At 36.8% G+C, this 27,891-nt stretch overlaps 1 protein-coding gene across 4 annotated transcripts in view; it reads right to left on the bottom strand.

The window, feature by feature from the left end:
- Window positions 1-1,778: 1,778 nt before the first annotated feature.
- LOC100893626 overlaps window positions 1,779-27,891 on the bottom strand; it is a 28,424-nt gene continuing 2,311 nt past the window's right edge. The window contains exons 2-17 of one of the 4 annotated variants that reach the window (XM_030972423.1): window positions 26,101-26,155; window positions 24,745-24,891; window positions 23,437-23,573; window positions 21,171-21,324; window positions 20,581-20,637; window positions 19,580-19,746; window positions 19,109-19,216; window positions 16,714-16,777; window positions 8,862-9,025; window positions 8,354-8,461; window positions 7,358-7,421; window positions 5,545-5,661; window positions 5,141-5,257; window positions 4,510-4,635; window positions 3,046-3,634; window positions 1,779-3,012 (exon numbers count right to left, since the gene is read on the bottom strand). In XM_030972423.1, the coding sequence (XP_030828283.1) occupies window positions 2,877-3,012; window positions 3,046-3,634; window positions 4,510-4,635; window positions 5,141-5,257; window positions 5,545-5,661; window positions 7,358-7,421; window positions 8,354-8,461; window positions 8,862-9,025; window positions 16,714-16,777; window positions 19,109-19,216; window positions 19,580-19,746; window positions 20,581-20,637; window positions 21,171-21,324; window positions 23,437-23,573; window positions 24,745-24,891; window positions 26,101-26,155 (2,310 nt within the window). In that variant the 3' untranslated portion in view covers window positions 1,779-2,876. Of the gene's footprint in view, window positions 3,635-4,509; window positions 4,636-5,140; window positions 5,258-5,544; window positions 5,662-7,357; window positions 7,422-8,353; window positions 8,462-8,861; window positions 9,026-16,713; window positions 16,778-19,108; window positions 19,217-19,579; window positions 19,747-20,580; window positions 20,638-21,170; window positions 21,325-23,436; window positions 23,574-24,744; window positions 24,892-26,100; window positions 26,156-27,891 lie in introns of all 4 variants that reach the window. The other 3 variants (XM_003726508.3, XM_030972424.1, XM_011680783.2) reach the window with 3 other exon arrangements.

Genomic DNA, 27,891 nt, shown 5'->3' with positions numbered 1-27,891 from the left:
GCAAATGTGTTTAATTAAGATTTATGATGCAAAGTGAGTTTGAAAACTTTCATTTCTTTTTTTGTACATGTACTTGATTATGCCATTATTGGCATAATATAGTTATGTATAAATATTTAAAAACTTATGAATGTACATAAAACAGGTTCACTATATCAAAACCATCAGAAAAAGTCTTTTGCGTGAGAGTTTAAATGATTTGGCCGAATTTAGTCGGATTTTTTTACGGTCACAAGTAAAGCCTAGCTGCGACCTGTTTTGTTTATGAGTGCTCGTATATTTTATCGTTGTATTTAGGGGCGTGAATAAAAAGTGGCGAACTTATGACGATATAGGCCTACAGGGGAGGTTCTATTCATAATATAATAATAAAGATATTAAAACGCGCAACATAATCCACCCAGAGGGAGTCAAGGCGCTTACAATGAGCTACATACTTAGATACAATATGCTTTACATTTCAAATGTATAGGGTCCAAACGGATCTTTTCTCTAATCATTTCAGGTTCTTCGGAAGCATGCTGTCAGATTTTAATGATGGCATGGCTTATATCTCACCTAATTGTTTTGTCATTACTGTAGCCTATATACCATAGGGTTAGGGTGAAATGTAAATAATAATAACTACACGATTTTCCTCTAAAACGTGACAATTTATATAGAATAGTATGGAAGAGAGAGGGCAGCAGCCCAAATTGATAAAGGTGACTATCAACCATATATTACAAGGAGTGGACTGGTGGCTAGTTTTTACGCTTGATTCCAATAACATATTTCTTGAAATGTTCTTTAAAAAAAATCTATATTATTGTTCGGGATAAAGGCGTCCAGTTCTTGTCCGTAGAGCCAGATACAGAAATTCTTTTATTCCAAATTCCATGCACATCTATAATGCACAAATAACACGAAGTTCTCAGCTTTAAGCGAAATAATAGCGATAATAGCGACTATGATTATTTGTTAACTTTTTCTCTACCCACCCAGTAAGATAAATTTGTAGGGATTGGGTTGGAAAGTTTTCCACCTCATCACCTTGTGGGTCAAAAATATCCGTTGTTTAGCTCTGCTGCTGATTTTTTTTACATTACTATGGCGATGTATTTTCTGTCATGCATTATAATCTGATTGGAAATTATGTCATCTCTCCTTCTCTATCTCTCCCCTTTCCCTTTGGACCCTTTCCAACTCTCCCTATATGTCTCTCTTTTATCAGTCCTTCGAGCTTGAGCTCTCTTTTCATTTCTCTTTCTACTCATATTCCATCTATATTCATACCTAAATTTATTCATGATGTGATTCAGAATTGTATTTAAAATTCTTGCTATGTATAAGTCATATAACTGTCTTGTTATGTTTTGTGCTGAAAGCCGAGGACCGTACCTGCTCATAAACTTTTTCTTTATAGAGTCTTGACGCCCTTCTGGCTTTCAGCACACGACACCATGTTTTTGTCTTATGTTTCACATATTACATGTTACACCAATGGAAAACAAATTTCTGTATTATATTATGGACAATACAATCTTGAATCATGAATCTTGAATTTTTGGTTGTTGTTTGGAGTCGGTGAAGGAAGGGTTTGTGTCATCTTTCGTGTATCCTCTCCCCTCTCTCCCTCTCTCTCCCTCTCTCTCTCTCCTCTTCCTTCACTCAGGTCTGTCTTTCTATGTCTCTCTTTCTCTCTCTCTCTCTCTCTCCATCTCTTCTCTCTCGATCTCCCCTCTCTCGATCTCTCTCATTCTATGTCACACATACTAAGAAACGTACACACAACCTTATATTATTATTGTATTATTATTGATAATCCATGTACTCGGTGCTTTTAGAAATGTTAAGACCCCTACCTATACTACACATCGTACACAAAATAAATAATGTCTACATAGAATAACACCGTGCAATTAAGAATTGACTTTTAACATTTTACTATTGGTAATGTTTTACAGCTACAAAAACTAATTTCAAAATACAATATATAAAATGAAAAAAATGTATCTGCCAAAGAAACTAGAATGAGACATGTTAACTGGTGAGACTATATTCTATAGCTGCATTTACTGGTATCCATCTTATAATCATCATCATCATCATCATCATCATCTTCATCATCCCCATCCTCTTCCTCCTCTGCATCATCATTATAATAGGAATAATGATACTAGTGATGATGATGATGATGATGATGATGATGATAATAATAATAATAATAATAATAATAATAATAACTCCTGGTGGTCGATTATCATTACCCTGGATTTAAACAGCTGCCATTACGGCTCTCGTATATAATTTTGTGGAACTTGTTCCTGCCAAGTACCCATTTACCTCACATGGGTAGGGTGTGGCAAGTCCGCAAGTGCATAGATGAATGTCTGGCCATTAGGACATTAGTGCTGCGATAGGGATTCGAACCCCGTACCTCGGGGTTCACTGTCTGGAGACTAAACCACAACACCTCTATCGACAAAAAAGAGCAAAGATCCTGATGAAGATAATTATGATAATACATGTAGATTATGTATTATTGTGTACATACAGAAATCCTTTTAAATATCGATCAAAGAATTAGAGGTTGCTTTCGTGTTAAAACCGAACCTTTATGCTCTTATTTGATTGCCTTTTGATCTTTTATTTCATTTTCAGTCATGATACACTTTATCTTTCATCTTTGCATCGTGAATGACACATAAAGTCTAAAATACTCACTCAGAAAGTGTCAGAACTGGGAATGGGCATAATATACTGTCATACATGTACAATTATAACTCTAATTGTTAGTACATCTCTCAGAACAAGTACTTGTGAATATCTCTAAACTGGTGAATGGGTGCTTTGGAGGTTACCTACTCAGACACTTGAATTGTAAATTCCCCCGGTTAGCTATCGGATTCATCTTGAAGAGATAGTGTTGTGAGGCCTATCCAAGCATCAGCCATTGTTTTGAGATCACCATCCTCCGCGGAGAATGGCCCAGCAAACGTCGGCTCTTCACTAGTAAATCCAGAGTCTTTGAAAATAAAAGGCTGCGACTCTTTATGACGATTACCTGCCCATTCTTCTAAGGCATCTTCCAGAGCAGTTCTTTCTGCAGATGGTTCAAGCCCTGAGATGTAAGGCATGCTTTCACTGTAATACAATGTATGCCTCTCAATATCCTTTAAATAGAAGCACATTGATTCCAGGTCTTCTAACAGGTTGAATCTTTTGAAATCCCCTAATCTCCGCGGCACGTCCGTTCTCGAAGACACATCAGAGAAGAAGCACACGACATGTTTGTCTTTCCTTTCTTCCCGGTCATCTTTGGTGAGTGTTAAAAGTTTTTCAAAATTAGAAAATTTTGATTCAGTCATCTGTGCGGAACAAATCCAGAGAATCTTCTTTGCCCTAGTTGATGTCGTCTCAAGCCAAAGTTCTTGCCCCTGTTTACCCATTTCCAGAGTGTGCTGTGATGGCAGGACGGGATGAATGCCACCACGACGCAGTATATATATTGCCAGCTTCTCAACAAGTTTAACAAACTCAGAGTTTTCTTCGGGATAGGCAAAGAGGACGTCATCTGAAGTTTGGGCATCAGAAATAATGGGTATAGTAGAACTAGTGGAACATACAGGTTCAATCGGATCTGAGAATCGTCCTGAAATCATAAGAAAGGGATACAAAGCAGGACAGAAAGGAGCAGAAAGTGGGGCATAATGGCAACAAGGAGCCACGGTTAGAAAAAAAGGAAGAAAGAGAGAGAGAGAGAGAGAGAGAGAATGGGGTGGGTGGGATATAGAGGGTGGTAAAGAGGGTCAGATGGGAAGGAGTTTTGTATATGACAAAGGAGAGATGAAAAAGGGATAATTTCAATAATCTAGCCCTATAACTGACGGCATATCATCCATCTTATCAAGAAGTGATACCCATGCAAGTCACACCGTGAAACCGACTCAAAACTAAGTATTGGCCATTAGGAAATGCTCGGTGCCCAGGGTCATATATATCTTTGTTATGCCTGTTGTCGATGAGATGCCGGTTTTGTTGGTGTGGCTTGGGTTTAATGCTTGGTAGATTAACCTCCTTCAAAGAACAACACTATACCAACTTGGAATAGGCTTTTCATGTATTATCATAAAATCGATTTCTGTTTTTATATCTGGTGGAACCATATATTTAATTGAAAGAACTTTAACAACAAAGTAACATGGTGGTATGGTCTCGTACCCCTCCGGTACCCTTTTATTCCCTTCCTAGGTCACGGTCACTGCCACTCAAATCTAATAGAAATTAAATGATGCTTATTTACATTATGAATGATAGGCCTAATTGGTATTCAAGAGAACCCACATTTCCTGCAAAAAAGTTATTCCAACTTTAAAAAGAAAAATTATGAAAAAAAGAATGATTGGGGGATATGCGGAGCTTCAAAGTTGATCCAAAGTTAATGGACACAAATGGGCATGCAGAGGACATGACTGATGACATAGGGTATCATCAATCAATTTCTTACAGGTGAATAATAACACTTACTGTGATGTTTTCTGTGATGTTTTCTGTATAGACCGACAGCAATAAGGATGAAGACCACCAGAGCGCCCACAACGGCAGCACCAGTGATCACCTGCCATGAACTATCCCGAGCTTGGTCAGTGGATTCTAAGTATTGGAGGAAGCACATCATCATGAAATCAGATATACCCTGAATGTTGCGAGAATTGTATTTTATATTCCTCCATCTAAAGTAACAAAACTTATTATAAGGGCTCCATACTTTCTAGATTTATCTTTTATTCTGACTTGGAATTGTGACCATGAACACCTTTTTGCCCCTTTATTCTGGGCCACTACGCAACAGGGCATATTCTGCTAAGATAAGTGCATGTCGCTCTGCGGATGCCTCCACAACATTCATTGAAATGTAACTGAACTATCAAAGTGTGTGGAATGCATTCATATAAACTCACATGCAATATTAAAATGGCTTACCTATTAGAGTACTTTCATCGATTCAGTCTTGGATGTGATCCAGTAGAGACATCTAAGACTGTTGAACCAACATACAACATTAGCGAACAAGGTGGATGCAACCATACTCACCTCAATGTCCAAATTTGTTTCATGATTTTCTGACATTTGATAGAATGGAACATAACGAACTTACGGATACACGTGTGGTTATTCCTGTTGAGAGCTCCTTCTTGGCACTGACAGAAGTAATCATCGCCAAGACGAATACAAGAACCGAGAGGCTCGCAGGTGTTTGATTCACAAGGGTCCCCTGCATATAAATTGAATGCACGAAAACTTTATTACTACTGGTATCAACAAAATAATAACACTTTATTTCTGTACTATCATTTTGCATCATTTATATTCCAAGTTCATGTCTATAATCTTTTTAATGGATACTGTGATGTAGGAGTAAGTGTGAAAACAAGAGAGCAAAGTTACATAGTTACGATTTGCAACAACATAACCCTGAATATGCTAGAGTGATTATTGGATACCATTGCAGAGAAACAATCATAATGATTACTTCTTGGGAATATTATCAAGCATACTTACGGATACAAGTGTGATTGCTCAGGTTAACAGTCCCTTCTTGACACTTACAATAGTAATCATGACCAAGAGGAATGCAGGATCCAAGAGGTCCACAAGTGTTGACGTCACAAGGATTCTCTGTGGATGATAAGTATATAAATACCAAATGAATGCTGATAGTACTGAAATAATATCATTTATATACTTCTCTTTAGAAATCTAGCCATCTGATTGGTAGAAATTGGAGCCGTGATTTTAGCCATTCCCGTAGAGAAAAGTTCAATGCCAGTAATGGTCAATAGCTGTTCATGAGTGAGATTCCCGCAAGGTTCCGGGTACCGGGAAAATTGTTCAATCTTGCTGCGATCCTCACTGGTTTACGTGTTAAAATTGTCTTTGTGCGAGCGAGCGCGGATACCATACCATGCTTTTTGTCTGCGATTCCCAAATAATTGTATACATTCAGTCATCTTTCCATCGAAGATTAACAGACAGTGTCTCAGATTTTCCGAGATGTTTTCACCAATCTTTACTCAAGAAAAGGGTAAGGTAAGAATTACTGGTAAATGTTGGTGTCAATTCGGTATATAAAAGACATATCGACTGCTTCACTATTCGAGGCCTGGCTGTTGGCTTTCGGGGACACCCAGGCGCGCCTCGGTGTCATGGCAGGATGTGCACGTCCCCTTGAGCATATAAAACAACCAGGCCTCTCATGGCAGTCGATATCTCTATATTACATTGAATGAGAGAAGAAAAAACAGGTACACAGCATTGGAAAATGCTTTTACACAAAGATTTGAATGTGTTAGAGTGATTATTTAATTAGAACATAAGATAAACTATTATTTTCTTAGCAATTAATAAAATGTACTTACGGAAACAAGTGTGATTTTTCAGGTTGAGAGTTCCTTACTGACAAAAGTATTCACTGCCACGAGGAATGCAAGACCCAAGAGGTTCACAAGTATTCGATTCACAAGGGTTTCTTGTAAATAAATTCATTATGAAATAACTGAGGCATAGAAACATGATATCCATTAGAGGGATTGGGTATCTTTGCCTCAGATTCGAAATAAAATCCTGAAGTTAGCTCATGCTGCAATCATAATTATCGACCTTTAGGGAAGTCAGGAATCCCATGCCTTTTACAAGCTGATTGCCTGTCTGGTTATCAAGATATCTATGATTGGAATTCGAAATTTCAAAAACCGTTTATCCAACGATTTTTATAACACTACAGTCTATTGGGGAAAAATGAGTGTGGGAACACCGGTCACTCGAAGATTTTTACTCTTTTGAGGCACTTCATGATTATTTTGAAGTGCAATTTTTTAGGGCTTCATTATTACACCATATCACTGACACTGATAACACGTAGGGTCATGCAGCTCACATTTGTAAAACTGGAAACATTGTTAAACAATGCCTTTAATTTTCTTTGATACGGTGGTGATTTTTCTGGTTGATTAGATCTAAAGGGTAACTCAATAATCCAATAATTCTAACATGAGATCGTGTTGAAATTAGAGTATTTTCGTTCATTTTGGGTAACTCCTGCAAAAAGATTTCAAGTAATGGTTTCCTGGAAGCTTTTCTTTCTAACTCCAAAAGATGAACAAGATCACTCTGTATTTTCCTCAGATATTAATTTTGTCATTACTCGACAGACTATGTTTTCATTTATTGCGGTATAGCACAATTTACGCTGTTTTTTGAGAACTATAATGTTCCTTTGTCTTTTATTCATGCTGGGTATAATGTGAAATTCGATGTAGAAACCTAGAATAGTACATAATGTTTGCAAGGATCAAGTTCATGTAGCATTTCTTACCTTGAAATATGATAACGGGACCTACTATGCGGAACACCTCATCTATACCATTCATTGCTATAATCTAAAATAGATAAAACAAAACAAATCATTGGTTGTATTTGCACAACTAAATGAATAGAGAATGCTTCATTCACTTTCCCTTTAAAAACCTTCAAAATGAGGTTTTAAATGAATGGGAGAAGGTCAAGAGGAAAATCAAGAAAGACATGGACAGATGATATTAGGGAGATCACTTCCAGAATGCACACAAACACCTCGTGAAGATTGGACAAGAACAAGCGATATCACTATGAATAAATACAAAGTTTCATTATACGGGTATCTCTCTTATGCCGTGCTATCCCCATTTTCTTCCCAAAGGATATCAACTTTTATTATCGCAGAACCAGTTTTTATCTTAGTAATCTTACTAGGGAATTAATAATATCCTTAATTTTTCGATTTGTAAAATATGTAACTACTGAATTGCTCTAACTGCAACTCCTGATTACCAGTTTGTATGCTCTGACTTCATTAGATAAGAAATTGCAGCAACTTTTATTGTTACTCAAATTTAAGTACATCAATGAAACAAAATGTTTTCATTAATCTACCTATTAATTTGCATACACCTACAAGCAATTTGTAGAGCAGCCTTTTATCAGGTAATATAATAGTAATTGGTATAATGAATTGACAAAATACACCCCTTACTCTCTTTTTAATCCCGGAAAGTTAGATTCTTTTTGAAATTTCATAAGGTCATTATCCACGTTGTACCATTGCGTTCGGGAAAGTGCTATGACGCGGTTTCATTGGTTAGCGGTACTATCCATTATTTCAAAATTTCAAATCATACAATCCGGAAACTGCTGTATTCTAATTCTGGTCTGCAACTATGATCTCTTCAAACTTTTCCAAACGAGTCAATTACCTCAGGGAGCCCAATTATTCGAGACTGAACTTCTTAAGATAATGATTGTGAATATTAAATATGTCATGTTGCTGACTAACCGTTACAGTGATGCTATCTCCTGGTTTCGCGTTCACCTCAGCATAGTCCCTGGATGTAGCGTTCACACTGGAGCCATCAACCTCAACACGAGTTATATTCAAATCAGCCTGACAGTGAAAAAAACAATGGATGATTGGTAGCTCAAATAATGATATACCTTTGTCAATAGTGATCACTGATGGACTAATTTTTCCAAATTGAAAGTATAATAGTTAAGCGTTTATTACACAAAATTCGGAACATCGTCATAAACTTAAAAGCATAATCCTCTATGGAGAAAAGCAGGTCTGCCTGAATTTTTAAAGGGTTGTTACAGGAAGAACTGTAATCTTGAACTGCCTAATTATTTTTTTTAAATCACAATTACCGATAAAAATTCAAAGGATAATTATATTTTGAATTATTGAAATGATCATGTTCAGATCGTCACTTAAGCTGTACAGTTTGTTTGTGTGTGTAATCAAAATATGCTTAATTAGGAATATAAAACAAAGAAAACAATCATACCACGTAGATGATATGTCCGTCGACAGAATATCCTGTCATCATGTCGTGTATGTAAATCTCATATAGAGTTATTGGATAAGAAGGAGCTGCAGGTTCGAAGGTCAGTCTTAAGATGTTGTAGTCTGGGAAGGCTTGGTAAAATGCAATAAAAGGGTTCCATGTCTCTGATAGATGGCAAATAAACAAGCAGGCAAAGAAAGAAAGAAAGAAACAAACGGAACTGTTAGCTTTTCCTTATAAAGAATTATGGTTATCCTGAATGTATGACATGAATAGTGACAGTTTGTTTTTTTGTAAATGGATCTTTCCTTATATTCGTAACAAATATATTAGAATAAAGATGGTTAGCAACAGACTATTTTCGTAAATGTAACCAAATTAAATTTAAGGCATAGGTCTTTGTAAAGGGCCTAGCTATAATTAAATTATTTCATTCACCTGTAAGGAAGAAGTGCATATCAATAGTCAGAATGCAAAGTGCATTATAGTACGTGTTCTTAGGTAAGATAAGCCATAATATTTTGTCCTACCTAGTAAGAACTGATGAAATTCGCATTCTGACTATAATACACTTATTCCTAACAGGTGAATGAAATATTTGTTTTTATGGCATTTCACAATCGTATGCATTAAATTTTGTTTTATTATATATTATATCGAAAATGGTCTATCAAGACAAATAGGAGTTCACAAGCAAATCTTTCAGTGAATTTACAGTATAGAAGTCCTTACAAAAAAGAGAGTTGGGAATAACGAATAAGAAGGCCTAGGACTAACTTTTACTTTCAAAGGCATCAAACAGTCCAATACCATAATGTATAATGTTGGTTTGAAATAATATCAATTTTATTTGTTAATGGGTAAAGTATAATCGGTATAGCCACAATCAGGGTGCAAAACCATTTGCACTTGGGTCCAAAAATGAAGTATGCAATAGAGCAGTTTCATCAACCCCAAATTGTTCATCCATACCCTAGGGTCAATAACCTGCAATATCCTGGAGGAAACTATCTTGGTTATCATTTTATGAACAGCAACACAACAGGGGGTGGTAGGTGTTACGGACACTACACAAAGCTACTGAAATGGAATTTTCGAGCATTATTTATCTTAACACTCAAATATTTTGCACTTTTTTGGGGAATTTCTTGGCCATTTGTGAAAAATAAAACAATTCACACTCACTTCAGTCCATAAATTAGACTCAGTATACACATCAGAGGTAACACAAGGTCAAATCTGATAAATTAAATTTTTTCAAAACCTGAAACTTTTAAAAAAGCCAACCAAACATTGGTAAATGAGACAAATTACAAACTTTAGTCCCATCTGTATACATATAAAACAAATCAAATTGCTGGGAAGGCTCGTTTCATATCATAAGTTGTCCAAAATAGCATGTACAAAATCCTATAAAATGTTACGGACACTACAGTTTGTGTACATGCTATTCTTTGATGCAAAATATAAGTAATCCTTTGCTTTTTTTCTGCCATCATTGTTGTTGCTGCATATCTTGAGACCAACAGAGAGTATCTTTTCAAATCCTCATTATCAAGTCTCTTAGATAGGACTGAACCCTAATAAGGCCGGGGACCATTATGCCCCCCCCCCCTCCGCGATTTTTGTTATTGTTCGGGACCGCATACGGATGGCGCCCCGCCGCTCGCTGACTTTTTTCTTTTGAGTCTTGCGCATCTTTTAAAACATTTTTTTTTAAATCGGGGGGGGGGGGGGGGGGGTACAGTTACAAAGTCACGTGACCTTTTGTCTTTGCATGTCAGCCCAAAATCGTGATTTGTGTGCAAAACATAATTATGGAAATGTCATTTTCTCCTAAAAAGAGATAAAACATTGGTTATTGGGTCTTGTTTAAAGTTTTGGTGTTTGGTTTGGGAGTCAAAATAGTTGAATTGTAGTTAGAAAAAAACAACAACAATAAAATACAAAAGTTGAAAAAAACAATGAAATACTTAAGAAATTATCCAAACAAGAGATAACATAAAGAATAACCTAGCTCTCCCAAAATTGTTGTCGTATTATTGTTTCAAATGGTTTATCAAATACATTTAGTGAAAAAGAATGCTTAAATATAAAGAATATAAGGTTGATGGGTAAACAGGTGAATTTTATGACCTTATTTGCAATACCATAAATATGCAAGTTTTTAATTTTTCAAAAAATTAAATTTACCATAGTATTCTATACACTTCATGTGACATGCTGCAAAATTTTCGCGGCGATCGGCCATTTCACGGCCGAGATCTTAGGGGGGGATAATGCACCCCCGGCCATATCGAGACCTCAAATAGCCCAGCCTTTTTTATGGTTAAAGGGAAGTCCTCCCTTTCAATAGAAGCAGAAAACATAATTTGCTCTATTTATTTATAGGGGTGGCCGAATTGGAGTGTTTTTTCTTCTTCTCCATCTTCTCTGCTCACTTTTAAACATTGAAAGAAGCATAACTATTTAGAAAATTATTAAAGGAAGATGAAAGAAGACATTAAAAAATGATAAAACGAAGGAAAGCATGAGGAAAGATTAAAAGAAGGAAGAAGAGAATAAAAAGAATAATAACTTAAGAAAGAAAAAGAAGAATAAAGAAAAGGATAAGAATTAGAAATAGGGAAAAGGAAGAACAATATAATAAAAAAAGGAAGAAGAGAGAAAAAAAGAGGATAATACAGTACATCATGTAGCATAATCAAGGTGAGCCTCTTAAAGACATAAGCATGAAAACCCTAGATTTTTGAAAAGACGAAAGGACGATGTACTTCATTTTGAGAAGTAACTCTGAAAAGATAAATGTATCTCATAGGACCTTACAAGATTTGCTCAGTGACACCAAAAAAACAATATGTTTGAAAAAAAAAGTTCCCATGGTGTCCTTGTATATTACAGTTTATTATGTGGTGCAGGATTCAATGTGCGTTTGGAGAAGATTGCACTGCATGCATTGTCGTTGTATCGTACATGGATGTGCTGCAGGATATATTCAGTATATTTAGAACCCATTTTTAGGAACTCGTTAAAATAGCGTTGAAAAATTTGGGGTCATTAAAAGACCACAGTCTGTACTTTATGAAGAGTATTTCGACCAACTTAGTGGTATACTTGTAAGACCTTAGACAGTGTACGCCGAAAAACAGGAACAAAGCATTTATACAAAGAAATGATAATTAATATATATGCAAAATTATGGTGTAATCAATAATCATTTATGATACGTTTATTCAATAATCCTCAGATGTTTGGTGATCGTTGTTGGTGGTGGCAATCAAACCAGTATTCATAAAATCTTCAGATATATTTTATATACAAATGTCGGTAAGTCAAAAGCGACCTCAGTCTATTTTTTTCTCTCTCTCTCCATCAAATAGTATGCTTAATTTATCAAGAGAAATTGTAAGCAAAAACGTAGACGATGAGATATTTCATATTGTATATGTTAATCCCCTCAAAGGGGGTGTCCTCAATAGAAGATATTTTTGCATAGTCCTCAGGAGACATAAGTCATACACGTACTGGTGTGTGCCCAGGTGTTTGTGTGTGTGTGGACATAAAATACAATGTAGTGACTTTTACATTTCGTAGGTAGGCAATTAAATGATTAAAATGTTGTATTTTCTCATGCATCATACATATTTGATGTCATAGACAGCTTTTACAATGTTAACATTTATTTTAGAACACTGTTATCCAGAGAAAGAGGTACAGTTTGGCTTGCAGGCCTTGATATTACTCCTTCTGTAGTGTCCGTAACACAGATCTGTAGTGTCCGTAACACTGGCTCCTACTCTTTTCTACCCTCGATAATGAAACTAAAACACAATGATGCATTTAATTTGATACTTTATTACATCTAACTAATATTATTTAAATAAAATATGGATATTAAATTAGTCGTAAGTCAATTTTTTAAAAATATTTTAAATTAAATTCATGGAAAATAGCTTATTTGTTTGCGAAATATCATATCCAGGAGAAAACCTTCCAGGAAAAGAGAATTTGTGTTATTCATTCATAAGAGCAACTGTATCAAATCAAATTTGAATTAAAAATTTGTAGTATTTAGTTATCAAGCTGTATTTTTAGACCATCACACACTTGTGTAAAGCGTTGGTCACATCCCACCGTGCGTGTTTTTAGTCCGTACGGTTTTGGGGAGGCCACGGCCGCCACGTTTTCTGAAAACGTAGGGAGGGAGTGGCAAAGGCAGGGAGGGAGTACCGGCAAAGCACGTCACACGCACGGTGTAAGTACGTGGCCCGCACGCCACGCCTGGCCTAGAGCGGTTGCGTGCATCGTACGTTGCGCACGTGGTAAGTGCGTTGTACGTGCTTACAACGTGCTTACTACGTGCTAACAACGTACGGTCTCCGTGCGGTTGCCACGTTACGGAGGCCGTACTTACACGTGCTGCTCACGTACGGTGTCCTTACTCACTCGCACGTTGTAAGTGCGTGCACGTCCGAAGAACTTGGTGAGTCGGGGTATGTCGAAGTATATAGGACGACATTCCCATTTTCTCTAGAAGTCCCAGCTGCTGCTGCCTCCTCATGATGCCGCCCATTCCACCGCAGAGACTCCGGGTTCTGATGCTGCAAGAACACCTTCAAGTGGCAGCGCATGAGCACGACGTGGTATTACTTGCCTTGATACGGGAGAGAGAGAGAGGCAACAGAGATGCCGACGCAGGAGATGGTGGGTTCGCCCATGGATCGAGAGGAGGCTTTTCGGGCAGTACGAAACGTTGTTCCAAGAACTAGAGCGTGAATCGCGGGGGGACTATGTCGGATACATCCGAATGGACCCCAATCTCTTCGCCGAGCTCCTGCTCCGAGTGACCCCTCGAATCACCAAGTGCCCAAGGTGTGTGTCTTCATTTCTGCCATAACAAATTCTTGGTTTTGCTTTGTATTTGCTTTAAAATTTATGACTTCCGGGTGGCACACAACAGCATATCCACGTTTGTGCCGGAGGTCTGCACCGCCATCTACAAGGAACATAAGGAGGAGATGTTCAACATGCCCTCCACACAGGACGAGTGGAAAGCCGTCGCCAGCCAGTTTGGAACGCGATGGAACTTTCACCACTGTTATGGGGCGATCGATGGGAAACATATCGCCATCAAGAAGCCCAATAAAAGTGGATCGCTCTATTACAATTATAAGCGCTTCTGTTCTGTGGTGCTCCTGGCCATCGTGGATGCTAACTATTCCTTCTTGTGGTGCAAGGTGGGGGCAAACGGCTCTTCCTCAGACGCACGCGTGTTCAACGAGTCCACCCTCCGGGGGGCACTGGAGGACCACACCATTGGATTCCCAGCACCGGATCCACTTCCAGTCGACGACCGGAACTTTCCTTACTTCATCGTAGGCGATGATGCTTTTCCCCTGCGAAAGTGGCTCTTGAAGCCATACAGTCGCCGTGCCATGACCCACAAAGAGAGCGTGATAAACTATCGGACCTCTCGGGCCCGTCGGGTTGTGGAGAACGGCTTCGAGATATTGGCTCACCGGTGGCGGTGCCTACTCACCACCCTGCTGTTGGGGCCTGACAGGGTGATTCGCGTTGTGTTGGGCTGCCTCACCCTTCACAATTGGCTGCGAAAGCGCCGGCCCGGACTACAGGACCTTAATTTGGACCACGAGGATGAGGATGGCAACGTGGTCCCTGGGGCCTGGAGGGAGGATGTGCAGATGACCGAACCCAACCAGATGGTCGGCCAACGGGCCTCAAGGGAAGGGAAAACCCTGAGAAACTTATCGAAGAAGACCGGATTGACCGAGAAGAACTCAACCAGGCGCTCCTCCTGTTTCGCCGAGAACGAGCAGTTGGCCTTTTCCTTTGTCACACCCTTTTCATGTGACCCCTTCTCCGATCCACCAGCAGCACCCTCCTCATGATCAAACGCTTTGGCGTCACCATCTGGCTCCTTTTTCGCTCCTCCTCTCCTCTTCCTCTCTGGCCCTCTCATCTTCCGCGGCCCGTTTCTGTTGGGCCTCTCTTTTCTTCTTATCCGCTGCCTTTTGAGCTGCAGATGCAGCTGACCCTTATTCTGTGTCTTCTTCGGCGCCATCTTGGAGACGAAATGTTGGCACTCTTCCGTCGGCTCGGCTTTTGTATACTGCATAAATCAGTGCGCACAACGTGCGTTGTAAGTGCGGAGCACGTGCTTACTCGGTACGGTCTACGTGAGTTCTGCGTGCTCATTTAGAAAGTTGAACTGGGGAAGTGACGAGTAAGCACGGACCACGCGCTTATCACGTGCGCAGCACGCACGTGCTAAGTGCGCCTTCCGTAGAGCAAGTGATCGTGGGAAACAAATTTAAAAACGCACGGAGTCAGTGCGTTGTGCGCTCGTTGGCAGTACCGGGCACGCACGTCACGCACACTGGGGGTGAATCGGTAGCCCGAACGCAGCGAAAGTTCCTCGTGCACTAAAAGTGCTACGGTGTGTCTGCGTGCTCCCAAATCCGTACGGAGGCGGTACTCACCACGTACCGATACCCAAATTTTGCCCACGTTTTTGCACGTAGACAGCACGCACTTGCAAGTACGGCGGGATGTGACCACCGCATTAGTTGTGTTACGGACACTACATACGTTACGGACACTACAATTGCCATTTATTAAACTGCAAAAAAAAAACTGTTATGCTTAGCTGAATTTTATTATACCTCAGCTAGTCCCCGGAGGAAGTTACACAAAGCAAAGTATATAAGAACTTTGAAAACATTTTCACATAGCAGGAATTACACCGTTACGGACACAACAGGAAATTCCGGACAAAATTTATGATTGGAATGTGGGTATATATTTTTGTAAAACTTGTATCTTTGTTTGATTTTTTGTTTCTGATGATAGGACAACATGCTACTCAGAAAATATAACCAAATACCAATTGATATAATGCTAAAATATATGAATTATAGAGGCAAAATTATACACAAAGCTGTTTTTCAAAAAAGCGTTACGCTTGTCTCTCTTCACAGAAATAACCACTGTATCGCAATATTTGGGTCAATTCTCAAGCCGTAAAAAAATAGTGAGTGGAGATAAAAAGGACTACAAGCTGGCAAGAAAATATATGGCATATCTTGTGTAAATCCATGGTAACACCTAATGAAAAAGACACATTTTCGAATCCAAATGCGTAACAGCCAAAAAGTGGTATTTCTGGCCCTCTATTACCATTCTCACACAGCCAACACAAAATAAATTCAAACAAAAGTTGCTGCCTGATGAAGAACTCATATGGTCCAACATTTCATGCCACAAGACATTTGATTAAACGACTTTGTGTTTCCAGGAGAGATGCGTAACACTGTAGGTAAAATAGTTGCACCCTGATTATACGGTGTCTATTTGAATATGAGAAACGTTTTTCTCGTGATAGCCTAACTGACTAACCTTTACATGATGTGTGGCCTACATGATCTTCGTCTAAAGTTTAACTTTTATAATTTCTGGTTGACTAAATCTAAAGGGTAACTTTATGATCCAATAATTCTACATGAGATCGTGTATTTTGTGTAACTAATTCTTTCAACAACAAAAATTACACTGGATTTTAGATAATGGTTTAATGGAAGTCTTTTTAAAGTTTTTTTTAAAGATGAACAAGATATCAATATCAGATATCAATTTTGTCATAACTCGTCAAACCATGTTTTCATTTACGCGTAATGCAATATTTCAATGCGGTAAAGCACAATTTAGGCTGTTGTTTGAGAACTATAATGTTCCTTTGTCTTTTATGCATGCTAGGTATAATATGAAATTCAATGTAGAAACATGGAATATTGCATAATGTTTGCAAGGATCAAGTTCCTGTAGCATTTCTTACCTTGAAATATGAGAACGGGACCTACTCTGCGGAACACCTCACGTATACCATTCTTTGCTATAATCTAAAAATAGATAAAACAAAACAAATCATTAGTTGTATTTGCAGAACTTAATGAATAGAGAATGCTTCATTCACTTTCCCTTTAAAAACCTTTAAAGAGAAGGTTGAGTTCTGGGAAGAGGTAAAAAAAAAATTTGTGAGCGTTATCATTCTTATTATGCAATGCAAGTGTGGAAGAACATCAGATAAGACATGTTTCCTGAAAAGCATGGTTCTTCAAATGCCTTCATATTCTAAATATTTCATTAAAATCGTAAAACTCGGGGGTAGGATTTTTACGCCACGTGTTCGTGTAGTCCCATATACATCTTTCTGTGTACAGTGTTTGTAACTTTACCAAGACTTGGCCAAATTTCTAATCATTTTGATGATTCCAGAACCTTGCAATACACACACATTTCTTATGTGCTAGATGATCAACCTTTTCTGATCGATTCCACACCGTTTCTTTCATAATGCAATCGCATGACCAGAACTCAACTTCATCTTTAACACGAGGTTCGAATGAATGGGAGAAGGTCAAGAGGAAAATCAAGAAAGACATGGACAGATGATATCAGGGAGATCACTTCCAGAATGCACATAAACAGCTCGTGAAGATTGGACAAGAACAAGCGATATCACTATGAATAGATATAAAGTTTCATTATACGGTATCTCTCTTATGCCTTGTTATATTCCACATACTAAGAATCTTGCTCTATGATTGGTCAAAAGTAAATCACGTGATGAAAGATAGTTCGCCCATCATTGATGGGAGAATAAAAGTTCTTTGCACTGTGTAGATAGTAGTACTATCTACACAGTGCAACGCACTTTCACTGAAGATAGAAGTACTCTCTACAGTACAGTGCAACGCACTTTAATTGTATACGCTGCGTATTGCTTTCCTCTTTAAGCGCTTTTATTGTTAGTACGCGAACTTTGGTCACGCGCGAACTATATGGTCACACCACCATACTACAAGCACAATACGTATCGTACATTGTTTGCTAGCTGTTGAAATGATGGATAAAGCAAATAATCCCATTTTAGTTTCAGGCGATGGCAAACTATCACTTCCTCGGCGATCTGAATGTATACGCTAGGCTTTCCTCGGCTTCGCTTCGGAAAGATAGCTACATCAAGATCGCCACGGAAGTGATAGTTTGTCCCTTCACCTTCACCAAACGGTATTCATTTGCTTACTTTCCCCCATTTTTGGACCAAAGGATATCAAGTTTTATTTTCGCAGAACGAGTGTTTTTCTTAGTAATCTTACCAGGGAATTAATAATATCCTTTCTTTTTATACGAGCAAGTTTTAAAGCAGCCTTTTACCAGGTAATTTACTGGTAGTTGGTTCAGTGAATTAACATAAACACCTCAAAGATCTTTAAAAAATCCGGCAAAGCTATATTTTCATAGAATTCCATATGAAGGTAATTACCCACTGTGTATAATTGCGTTCGGGAAAGTGCTATGACGCGGTTTGATTGGTAAGCGGTATACTATCATTATTTCAACATTTCAAATCATACAATCCGGAAACTGCTGTATTCTAATTTTGCTAATTTTACTTTAAACTATTCCTAATGGGAGACCAATTATTTGAGACTGAACTTCTCAATATAATGACGGTGAATATCAAAGGCCAAGTAAACTCGAAAAATAAATTGCTTTCAATAGATGCGGAAAAATCAGACAAACCAATCAAACCAGTCTGTGACGTCATGTCCTCACTATCCACTAATTGTTTTCTTTATATTGATAATATAATTTTCCTATTTTCCTCCTAAGAATCTTATTTCTTCACACCAGCATCCAATTTAGATTGATAGTAATGTGTTTTTGTGTGGATGCACTAATATAGAGTTTTTTTTTCTTCAGTTAAATCATGAAAAATGTGACTTTTGACAAACCATTTAGATAAAAAGTCAATAATTATGAATATACAATATTTAGAAAATAGTATCAATTCTTCAAAGTTCATAACAGAATTTGAGCAATGTAATGCACGCAATATGATACAAACCATATAATCTGGGCAAAGGTATGTGGACATCAAGTTTTGGGGGATAAAAAGAGAAATTAATGGGATTAAACTATATAAAGCAATTGATAAATAGTAAGGAAATGACGTCACAAACTGATAACCAAATTGGCAATTTGTGTAGTGATTTCCATTGTTCTATAGTTTTACATACTTTTTCAAAAATTCATAACTGTCTGATTAGTTATCCGATTTTGTTCAAACTTTCTTTTATTGGTTTTTCTGATTTTTCTGCTTCTATTGAAAGTAAGTTATTTTTGGAGTGGACTTGTACTTTAAATATTTCATGTTGCTGACTAACCGTTACAGTAATGCTATCTCCTGGTTTCGCGTTCACATCAGCATAGTCCCTGGATGTAGCGTTCACACTGGAGCCATCAACCTCAACAGGAGTTATATTCAAATCAGCCTGACAGTGAAAATAACAATGGATGATTGGTAGCTCAAATAATGATATACCTTTGTCAATAGTGATCACTGATGGACTAATTTGTCATAATTAAAAGTAAAACATCGTCATAAACTTCAAAGCATAATATTCTAGGGAGAAAAGCAAGTCTGCCTGAATTTTAAAGGGTTGTTACAGGAAGAACTGTAAATGTTGAACTGTTAAAAAAAACACACGCAATTACCGATACAAATTCAAAGGATATTTATAATTTGATTTATTAAAATGATCATGTTCAGGCCGTCACTTAAGCTGTAATTTTTGTTTGTGTGTATAATTACAATATGCATAATTAGGAATATAAAACAAAGAAAACAATCATACCACGTAGATGATATGTCCATCGACAATAAATTGTCTCATCATGTTGAGTATGTAAATCTCATATTGAGTTATGAGATAATAAGGAGGTGCAGGTTCGAAGGTCAGTCTTAAGGTGTTGTATTTTGGGAAGGCTTGGTAAAATGCAATAAAAGGGTTCCATGTCTCTGCTAAATGGCAAATAAACAAACAGGCAGCGAAAGAAAGAAAGAACAAACAGAACTGTTAGTTTATCCTTTTAAAGAATGATGATTATCCCTGAATGTATGACATGAATAGTGACAGTTTGTTTTTTTGTAAATGGATCTTTCCTTATATTCGTAACAAATATGATAGAATAAAGATGGTAAGCAACAGACTATTTTCGTAAATGTAACCAAATTGAATTTAAGGCATAGGTCTTCGTGAAGGGCCTAGCTATAATTAAATTATTTCATTCACCAATAGTCAGAATGCAAAGTGCATTATAGTACGAGTTCTTAGGTAAGATAAGCCATAATTATTCCTAACAGGTGAATGAAATATTTATTTTTATGGCATTTCACAATCGTATGCATTAAATTTTGTTATATTATATATTATATCGAAAATGGTCTATCAAGACAAATAGGAGTTCACAAGCAAATCTGTCAATGAATTTACAGTATAGAAGTCCTTTAAAAAAAGAGAGTTGGGAATAACTAATAAGAAGGCCTAGGACTTAGGTATACTTTCAATGGCATCAAACGGTCCAACACCCTTATAAGAGTAATGTATAATGTTGGTTTGAAATATTATCAATTTTATTTATTAATGGGTAATGTATGCGGTGTCTATTTGAATATGGGAAACGTTTTTCTCGTGATAGCCTAACTGACATGTTTTGTGGCCTACATGATTTTCGTTTAAAGTTTCAACTTTCTAATTTTGACTTTAAAATTAATATTAGCTGCCAATATTCTATGGAAATCGTAATGTGGTGAGTGTCTTTTCCAGCTTTGAAAACAAAAAACACAAGCCCTTACCTTTTTGTTTCTTCTGACAATATTTATCCGTCCACGTTCTTACAGGATCGTCACAAACTGTTAAAAAATTGGAAAAATATAAAATAAAGAATCTTGATTCTTTTAAATTCTGAAATGAAAAAGGACGAGACGCACATGTTTTTAATTTCACGACCATTTTCAGCTTAATTTACCAGTGAATCAATTTCACCTTTATAATCATTCATATCAAAGCTATTTAGTTAACATAATGTCTTTATTTTAACCAACCTCTCGTATAGAATTTGGGTAGCTGAGCAAAGCAAGGTAGGGTTCGTAAAACTGCGACAGGCAGCGAAAAGCGTTAACATTTGAAAGTAAAGCAGATGAATTAAAAAATATAAAATACTTACTTGAAATAGGGAAGATCTCTGTTTAACAGCGGGCATCTGAGCAAAGCAAGTTAGGGTTCGTAAAACTGCGACATGCAGCGAAAAGCATTAACATTTGAAAGTAAAGCAGATTAATTAAAAAATATAAAATACTTACTTGAAATAGGGAAGATCTCTGTTTAACAGACCAGTGTATGAATTTTCAATAATTTAAGATTAAAATATAAGGGATAAACATACCAGGTACTTTGACATATGATGTGACGGTCTGATCATCTACCAAGGTACAATTCTCATTTTGGAATGGTAGAGAACGGATTTTCAAAGTGTAATCGTAATTAGGTCCGCCGTCACTTATCTTCAGATCGCAGAAGCAGTCGAAATGAAAAAGCCTCTGAAATGACAGAGGGATTAAATGATGACAAAGGTAAAATGTGTTATATTCGGAATGTATATTATAGTCAATGTGATCACTGGTTGCAGTCATTAGCTCATGGGCACATCTTCATGTGCGGGCTGACGCCACACGCTCGAATTCTAACTTTCCTGTTTCTAAACTTCTCGCTGCCTGAAGGACATTTGGGCATCTCATTGCCCGAATGTGACAAATATTCTAGCACCTCGTTGCCTGAATATGATGGTTGCCCGAATATCGAAACTATATAAATCCTCGGGGTTGCAGCCCCTATATACACTCTAAAAACTTAAATGTTAAATGTCAATTTAAAAGGGCCGAGGAGTGACCACTCTTTCAAAATGTCAGATTGTTCCTTTAACCTGCTAGATTCAACCTTTATAGTGTTGGATCCAACATGTTCAAAGTGTTAATCTACCATTTTGAAAGAGTGGTCACTCCTCGGTCCTTTTAAATGGTGATTTAACATTTCAGTTTTTAGAGTGTAGCCAACCCCGCCTCGTACACTTATGGTTATACTAGTAGTAGCCATGGTAAAGTTCCAATTCTTCCTAGACCATAGGTCCTCTAGATGATTATCTAAAGTCCAATTTATTATTATATATTATATTCCACATACTAAGAATCTTGCTCTACGATTGGTCATAAGTAAATCACGTGATTAAAGATAGTTCGCCCATCATTGATGGGAGAAGCAAAACTAGCTAAACAACTTTGGGGTTTTATTTCATTGTAGATAAGCCTTGGGTTCTGGTTATGATGAAAACTAAATTCGTACAGCTTCTCACGAATTACAGCCACTGTTACATAGCACCAATAATTTGTCAATGAATGAGTACTATGAATCGAGTAAAGAAAATAAATGTTGAAGTAGTCGTCCCGATCGTGTATCGAGTAATGATCGTAAACAGAGTCCAATAGGTATTCCTTAATTGTTGTGAATGAATATAGTTGATTTGTAATTTATTGTTAGAAACAGAAATAAAGTTGAATTGAATTGAATTGAAGGGTCATGGTTTCTGTAAGATGACTTTTAGTAAATATTTTGTTGTACATTTGACGGCCATAGTCACTGGTCTGCCGTATGGATTATTCAAGTTCCATCTAACGAATTCAAGGTTAGCTTTAAATGAGATGAAACTAAAAGAAAACCGCACCTCCCCTTCAATATCCCTTTATTAGCCATGCATGTGAAACAAAAGCAAAAAAGTGCGAGCGTGACATCTTTTACCTATATAGTTAAAATAGCAAACTTCACATGCAAACAAAGACCAAACAGGCCACATACAAAAGGTTCCAGAGTTACTGATGTACTATTTGTTTTGCTTTCGATAAATAAATTACTCTCGCTTCAATGACGTCCTATTTGTTATAATCGTAATTAATGACATTGCATGCACAAATTTATGGCCACTGTTTTTATTGTTTACATTGTACAAAACTCAGTACGTGCAAGAAAAAGAGAAGATTTTACCTAATAATAAAAATGTGCCTCTATGTTTATAGACTGAGGACCTTAAAGTAATCACTTTGTAAAATTACTATTCTATCAAATGTGATGTTTTGATAACGATCAGAGATGTATCATCTTTTTTTCATCTTATATTCCTCGCTTCAAATAAATAATGAGTTTTAGAGTAAGGATAACAACAAAATTAATTACCAGTGGCATATCCAGAAAAAGATGAACTAGGGGGGGGGGGGGGGGCGGTATTCTTTCTGTCTAAGCGAGTGTAAATTACATACATCAATATGGGATGGTGCGGACTACAGAGACCTCTGTTCAACCTTATCTTAAAGTTTAAAACAAGGGGGGGGGGGGAGTAAATCATAATTATCGTCTTTGCTTTATTCAGCTGAAACCTTTGATTGCAACATTTCACCATAATATATAGCAAACCCCTTTTCATAAAAGCATACACAACGTATATTTTACTCAATATAAATAATGCCGGAGTTCTAAAAACTTGTCATGAAAGAGGGTGTATATAATCTGACACGTTGGGCTTGGTATTTGCAATCCTAAGTGGAATCGCAATGTCATATGTTTTAAACATGAAGAAGTGATACTGTACTGTTTTTAAAACTCACATTTCTGTTCTCAGTTGTGGTGTCAAAGAGAGATGAACTGGTCAATCTTGTTGTAAAGTTCAGTCTAAAGCACTCTTCATAATCACCATCCCAATGATCTTCGAGGGTGAATAACAATCCTTCAAGATTGGAAGCGCCTACAAAATATAAGAAGCAGTAGTTTACTTGATACTGATTATGAATATGCATTGTATTAATATAATATTTGTGTCTACGTCTCAAAGGTTTTTTAAACATTGTCAAATCATGACGCATAGGCAAATATCAAAATGGACTTGAGGAATTAAGCTACCCGGCGAGACATGCTCCACATGTACATGTAATATATACCTGTGTGAACAAAATAGCCTGCTTTTATTATTTATATTGTTCTAATTTCCACAAAACATTGTTTGAAGCTTGAAATATACATGTTAAATCATATATAAATCAAACATGGCGAATAACCAACTTCAAAAGCATAATACCACTGTTTTTCCACGGAGTCTTACAAACACCTCTCATCAATATCCATGAACATGTACATACAAATATATTGAACACAAAATGAAAGAATCTTTGTAGTAGTATTTTTTCATTGATCCAAAGAGCGGAACAATAGTGGTACTGAAAACACACCTTACTAAGCACACAACCTACCACCATGTCTACTATTAAAGCTGCTTATACAGAATATGTTACTGTCTAAAGGCTAATTTTGGAGGGGGAGGGCTAAGTAAGTGTATCGCCCCTCTATGGATTACATCAATATATAAACCAAAATGCAAATTTTCTTGTTGCAACATACCATCTCTTGTGTCGTATAAAATGTATGAAATACACGATACTTTACATAGCTAAAATTAGTACCTTTTACCTACTTTCGGATCGTAAACAAGTTTTGTTTAAACACAAGTGAAACAATGTTAAGTTTCGGTTTCTTTGAGACAGAGTAATTTCTATTATAGGGAAGGACATGGGTTGATACGCATGAATTCCACCGTGAAGTTGTCGTATAACGTGATACAATTGCAGTAGATTGCAGTAAAATGATGGTTCCAATGGATTTTAATACATCTATTCATGAATACTGTTTGAAAAACCGCAAACCCCTGTTATTTTCAATGATAAACCAGGCATGAAGACAGACAAAAGGATCATCCGCTTGATGCACTGGGAATGTATGTGAGCAATATACTGATCTTTATGAGCGTGTATATGAATTATGATCGGGGTGAGAAGTTATCGTGCCTAAACAAAAGAAATTAGTGCAAAAATTGTATTGTTGTGAAGTAATTTGACGTTGGATGAACAATTACTAGTACTTACTATGGCGATTGATTTCAAATGTGATATTTAGACAAGTGATGACGTCCCCGTTATCTTCCATGGCCCCGTAGAAGCCAGTCTTCACTTCATAAACTTTTTCTGCATGTTCCGTGTTAGTTTTCCGAACGATGTCGTCCAACTGGCAATCTAGAGAATAGACAATTTTGAAGATTTCATTTGAATTTAACCGTATCAATCTTCAAATCTCAACAAACTGAAACATAATATGAAACCTTTCAATAAGGACAAAAACTATATATTATGACGTTTTAAACGGCTTTACTCTCTTCTTTTGTAATTTACTTGGATGTACATTGTTTTTCGGTACATTGTTCCGTATTTCCTGTATGTTATATTTGTTCTATAGTCGTTTTTTCTTTCTTTTTGTATAGGCTGCTTCGGGGGATTTATGTTAACTTTAAGAATCTTTAAAAGAATCAGAGCCCATAAAGAGCTGAAATGATAATTAAAGAAATTGTCAATGTAAGTATCAACCAGGACATCGTTCACAAAACCGTCATAATTTTACAAGTTCACCGACATCCCATTAAAAAGGCTCGTTAATTACAATACGTGGGTGGGCTTATATCCCATTAACCTTGATTTATTATTATGTGTAAAATCCTTCGACAATCGCATGTCTTTTTACAACAATTTAATCGAAGGCCAAATTTCAATAGTTGATTTATTGAAGAAATGACTAAAAACAGGAACGAATCATCTCAACAATCAAACCACAATACTTGTCTTTTATCTTTTAAAATAATTCAATGAATATTGTATTTGCTCTGTTTTAAAGGAATGAATTCCAATAACATATTTCAAACAATTTTTCTCTTGTTTTCTTCTCAGTTCTCGGAGATACGTGGCATTGATGTGAATCGAACTAAATTAGAGGTATTGAGATACACGCTGATTCTTCTAGCCGTCGTTCACACTTCATCACCATTCAAAACCACCAGGTAAATAGTAGTTATTTGGCAGTCAAAACCATACTCCACTGGACTAACAGCGTGACCAATCCGAAGGTCATAGTGATATCAATAGCATTCGTTCCACTTTGATTCACGATGATCATCCATAACCCCCTGGATCAATATAGCATTTATAAGAATAATGTTACACCCAAAAGCGGCCTCCTTTTCTTGATAATAGATCTGATCGTGAACACGGAGCAGGATAATAAAGAACAGAATCCACAACAAAAATATATTTGTTAACCATCATAGTTCGAGGTGTTTCTAAGCGCATTGTACTTGTCCACCCATGATCGTGTTAATGCGTCCAACTTGGAAACCCTTCCGTCTATTATGGGTAAAAACTATTTCGCAATCCCCTCAATGTGTAAAATCTTACCTAAACAGTGTTCTGTTGTTTCTGTTACCATGTACTGGTATACTGGTTCGCCATTCTGAAAAAGAGGACATTAGATGAAACGTACAATAAATCTTGGAGGCAATGTTTTGAAACATATGGTTATACTTTTAATGAAGTGTTCTTTGAGCACGTCAACTCCACATACATAGGCAAAGGGTAATATCCATGCTCCTTTAAAGTGTTGGGGGCCCCAAATTCGCCAAAGATTTGATGGCAAAATATCACATTTAACTTAAGACACACTTCTGCAAAGATCGCCCAAAGTGTTTGAAGACAAATATTGATAAAAGAATACATAATTTGGGTCTGTTGTACGCAGAAAACCTAAATTTGTATTCTTCTATCATTATCGACTTCAAACACATTTGTTTTGAAAATCCTTGCAGAAATGTGACTTAAATGTCATCCTCTTTTATATTATGATACAATTTAAGTGACATTTTGGCATCATATTGTTTGAGCTTCAAAGGGGTTTTAAAGGTACTATTTCCCATTTGCAGCCAACATCAAATTAACTTTGCAGGATTTATGAATATGTCACGTAGGCCTATGTCCTTTCTGTGAAATGTAAACGTTGAAAGTGTCCTGATAATCAAATTATGCAAGGAAACCCATTTAGACACTATTGAGTGACTGACTGACTTTTTTTATATAAAATTTGGTAATAACATACATAAAATGAGCTGAAAAGGGTTCATTAGCATTTTTCTACATCAATAACCCACTTTTTGTAATGGCCCAAATTAAACTTAATTAATCTTTGCGCAGCCCAAAACGTAGGACCATTCGGTACAAGGGTCTGAAAATCAGACTATAACTAGATAGATTGCAATTACTAAAGTCGATTCGACAACCAATGGTCGTTATTTTCCCATTAAAGACATTTTCAGGCCCTTTCGTTTTGAGGGAAGTTCTAAATTAGTATTATCTTTCAAATGCCGTTGGAATTTAACATTTTCATGTTTTGGCCTACAAATGGGACATAGTACCTTTAATGTACCCATGGGTGTCGATCCTTACGTAATACCTATTCATCAGGGGGGGGGGGTGAATGAATAGATCATCCCCCCCCTGATGAATAGGTATCAGTTACAGATCGACACCCATGAATGTACCTCAGTAAAAAATAATGAGATCGACCCAATCTCGACTACAGACTGAACAAAATATTACATAACCCCCAATAGCTAAACTTCGGTCGGTGTGGCGGTGTGAATGACACTATGAACATGCCGGACAAGGAAAGCGGACAAAATATACAGTTCCTCAGGTAGACAAAGGAACATCCCTTCACTGCTATTATGTAAAAATGTGTAGAACAGGTGAATATGCATGTGACACCTGTTCTACACATCTTTACATAATAGCAGTGAAGGGATGTTCCTTTGTCTACCTGAGGAACTGTATATTTTGTCCGCTTTCTGTGTCCGTTATGTTCATAGTCAGTGTGAAGTATAACGCTTTCATCGCAGTCTGTTGAACTATATAGGCACAAACATCTTGAATTTTAGAACAATCAAAGGTCTTGGAATCGTTCCTTTTCATTGATATATCACATTTTTTTCCTTTTTAGACATGTTGGAGGCAAAGTCCACTCCAAAAGTAATTTGCTTTTAATAGAACAAGAGAAACAGAGCAAACAAAAATTGAGTAAAATCGGATAACTAATAAAGAAGCTATGAATTTTTAAAAAAGTATGAAAAAGTATGGAACAATGGAAATCACTACATAAATTGCCAATTTGATTTATCAGTTTGTGATGTCAGTGCC

This window comes from Strongylocentrotus purpuratus, unplaced genomic scaffold (assembly GCF_000002235.5).
Source record: "Strongylocentrotus purpuratus isolate Spur 01 unplaced genomic scaffold, Spur_5.0 spur5_scaffold_6, whole genome shotgun sequence".
In the NCBI taxonomy this organism is placed as follows: domain Eukaryota; kingdom Metazoa; phylum Echinodermata; class Echinoidea; order Camarodonta; family Strongylocentrotidae; genus Strongylocentrotus; species Strongylocentrotus purpuratus.
The sequence above is the reverse complement of the archived record's forward strand: the minus strand, read 5'-3'. Positions and strand labels throughout refer to the sequence as shown.